Source organism: Orycteropus afer, unplaced genomic scaffold, assembly GCF_000298275.1.
Source record: "Orycteropus afer afer isolate SDZICR_OR568_19922 unplaced genomic scaffold, OryAfe1.0 scaffold00582, whole genome shotgun sequence".
Classification (NCBI taxonomy): domain Eukaryota; kingdom Metazoa; phylum Chordata; class Mammalia; order Tubulidentata; family Orycteropodidae; genus Orycteropus; species Orycteropus afer.
This window is the reverse complement of record NW_006922169.1, coordinates 231,462-234,943: the sequence shown is the minus strand read 5'-3', so window position 1 is coordinate 234,943 and position 3,482 is coordinate 231,462. Positions and strand designations below refer to the sequence as shown.

The 3,482-nt window shown below is 53.8% G+C and overlaps 1 protein-coding gene across 1 annotated transcript in view; it reads left to right on the top strand.

The window, feature by feature from the left end:
- The window catches only part of CDH4 (cadherin 4), a 628,838-nt gene that overhangs the window by 477,777 nt on the left and 147,579 nt on the right, over positions 1-3,482 (top strand). Inside the window, 1 exon segment of the mRNA XM_007956202.1 lies at positions 2,485-2,683. Coding sequence (XP_007954393.1) covers positions 2,485-2,683 — 199 coding nt within the window.

Here is a 3,482-nt window from a genome sequence, read left to right as displayed (position 1 = left end):
CAGGACGTCATGCTTAGTAAAGTAGAGGGTCAGTGAGAAGGGGCAAGGCCTTCAACAAGGTGGACTGACACAGTGGCTGCGCAGCAAGGATGGTGGGTGGTGCAGGACCAGGCAGTGTTCCGTTGTGCCGTCCACGGGGTGGCTGTGAGTGAGAGCCGACCCGACAGCACCTGACAGCAGCAGGGCTGTACGGACGCTGCCGGTCTGGCCACACTGCAGTTTGTGGGTCCCGAGTCACCAGCACACACACACACGCGTGTGTCTGCCTCCTCAGCCTGCAGTCACTTGAGAACTGCAGTGGTTTCATCGGCACGTCCAGACTGAGCTGGACTAGGAAGGAAGCCTCTCCCTCCAGAGTCAGCTGGTGGATGCCCCCCGGATCCCAAGTCTGACCCACAGCTGAGGACGGGAAGGTGCGGGACAGGGAGGCATTTTGTTCTGTTGTGCATGGGTCACCACGAGTCGTGGGCCAGCTGAGTGGCAGCTAGGCCAGAGTTCTAGCCCACCTCCATCTGGGATTTACCACAGTATCCTGGGCCTGGGGAAACATCTCCGATCCCCTGGGCCTAGGCCCCCTCCTCCCCGGGATTTCAGATTTCTGCCCAGCCTATGGCATGCCCGCCTGAGGTCTGTGAAGGGGACTCCACTTCACAGAAGATTGGCAGTTCTTCACTCTTCACAGAAGAGTGGCTGTGCAGTCAGACTCCTGGCGTTCAGATCCCACCTCTGCCTGACTAGCTGTGTGACTACAGGAGGGTTCTTGCCCTCTCCGACCCCACTGCCTTCCTGGAAAAGTAGGGATTGGGGTGCATAACCACTTAACCAAAAGGCTGGCAGTCCAAACCCACCCAGTGGCTCCACGGAGGGGAACCTGGCCATCTGCCCCTGTTTTACAGGTGACTGTTGTCACCAGGTGCTGTCACGTCGCTTCAAACTCACGGCAAACCCTGTGCAACAGAGTCGCGCTGTCCCATAGGGTTCTCTGGGCTGTGCCCCGGGAGGAGATCACCAAGTGCTTCTCCGCAGCCCCAGGGAGGGGTCCACTCAGGAGACGGCTGGGCCCCGGTGAGGGAGCTGGTCTCAGGGGAGGGTGTCTTCTTCAGGTGGAGTCCTCCGTTGATAAAGTTTTATTTTTTCACATCAATATGCTGCTTTGAAACATAAAAAACATCTTATGTGACCAGAATGCATCATTACATAACAGCAAAACCAGTCATTCATTAATATGTGGATGACTCAGGACACAGCGGAATTCCTCCACTTGCCCCTTGGCAGGTGGTCTGCCTGCGCAGGATCCGCCCCACACCGTCCGTGTGTCCCAGTGGCTCGGATGGTCCTCACGGTTTCCTTGTGAAGTCACTTCCATGACTCTGGAATGTCCTGAGATAGGGACATCCCAAACCAGCTGCCATCGGGTCAGTGCCAACTCATGGGGACCCGCGTGTGTTGGGGAAGCTCTGTGCCCCAGGGTTTTCCAACCTGTCGTCTTTGGGAAGTACACGACCAGGCCTCTCCTCCGAGGTGCCTCTGGGTGGCGCCGACCTCTTGGGTAGTAGCCACGTGCTTAGCTGTTTGCTCTACCCAGGGTCCGGGGACATGAACATAATGCAGTTAACCATTGCTGACTGTCAGATGTCCACATCTGTCTGGTGTTTTTCCTGTTATGAAAACATCTGCAGTTAACAGCTTCACAAAGACTTTTGTGCGTCTGTCCCAGAGTTTCACCAGGATGGGTCTCTGCCCTGGAGTTGTTGGGTTCAAGGACAGGGTCATTGCTGATGACCTTGATGTTCAGGGAATCTGCTCAAAGAAGGGCTGGGTTAACTCCTGGGCCTCCAGCAGGTATGGGCTGCCCCACACTCACTGCAGCCAGCGTCCATTCCCACCACCTGCTGCTAAGCGTGGGGCTCTCTGTTGTTTCAGCATGGTCTAATCTAATCCCCACAGCAGCCCTCTGCCTTCATGACTATTATCAACATTTTATAAAAGGAGCTGGTGAGGTTCGGTTACTTGCTCCATATCAAGTAGCATTCAGAGGGTTCCCCAGGTCTGTATAACCCCCATGCCCACACTCTCAACACTGACACGCCCTGACTCGCAGCATCCTGCTCAGTGTTGAGTGTCAGTGGTCTCTGACATCCCAGAGAACAGGGTTTGTCCTTTAGCCTGGTGATCTGATCCCTGGGAGATACCAACATTCTTCATAAGGTCCTTGATCATTTGTATTTATTCTGCTGTGACTTACCTACTCATGCCCTTGCCCTGTTACTGAATAAAGAACTCAATTATTTTTCTTATTGATTTATAAGAGCTCTTTATATATTGTTGGGTGCCGTCAATTTGGTTCCAACTCATGACAACCCCGTGTGAAGTAGAACTGGCCCATAGAGAACAGTTCACATGCATTCTGTTTCACGGCACAGATTACAATCTCCATGGTGGATGATCTAAAAGATGCCTTTTTCTTGTGCAAAACTTAACCAGGCTCTTTTGACTCTTCTCCCCCCAGAAAGGAAAGAAGAGTGCGGTTCTGGATCTTTCTCAGCCACCAAATGACATGCTGCTGCCATGGCCCCAGAAACCAAACCCCAATGGCCTTCGAAGACAAAAGCGGGACTGGGTCATCCCGCCCATCAACGTGCCGGAAAACTCGCGCGGGCCCTTCCCCCAGCAGCTCGTGAGGGTAAGTGGAAGCCCCCCTGCTTACCATGAAAGGGACCTGACCAGCTGGGTTTCACAAATCTGGGGATGGACATGGAGAGGCAAGGACAGGTTCTGCACGTGGTGGTGAAAAGTCAAGGTGGCACCTTCCTGGTAATTAGTGTGATCCAGAGCAGAGAACCTTCTGAAGGGGTCTGTGTCCTCAGAGGTAGGAGGACCTTCTTGGAAACCGTGTCCTCTCTCCTGGTGACTTGCAAATGATGCTCTCGGGTGTGCAGGGAGTTGGGGCGGGCCCTTGGGTTGTGGCTTTGGATGTCTGGGTACCTTGACTCTGGTCTGCTCGCTCACATCTCTTTCCATCTCTGAGTGGTGAGATGGCGGTGTGTCTGCTGTGGTGGCAATTAGAAGCCTCAAGACTGGCACTGGGAGGGCAAGGCTAAGTGGCATGTGGTTGACTGCCAGTGACTTTGGTGAGCAGGTAGCACTCGCGAGCGGACAGGCTCCTCACCAGCCCGCGCAGGTTGCTTGTCCCAAAGGGAGACTTTGTTTACAAATTTGTGTTTCAGTAATCAAGGCCATTGGCTAGCATTCCCTTCTTCCCTTTGAAGACAGTAGCCCCCATCTGAGCAATAATTTGATGAAATGATGGTGAGAATTCCATTAAATAATTCCCATCCCTGTGGCGAGCCTCACCCCACTCTGCTTGAAGCCAGGGGCCCAGGGTGTGGTTTAAGGTCGGTGTCATTCTCTGGGCTGATTAGCCACTCCACTGTTTCCAGTCCTTTCTGGAGAGATGGGGCTGGGTGTTCAAAATGCAGAGA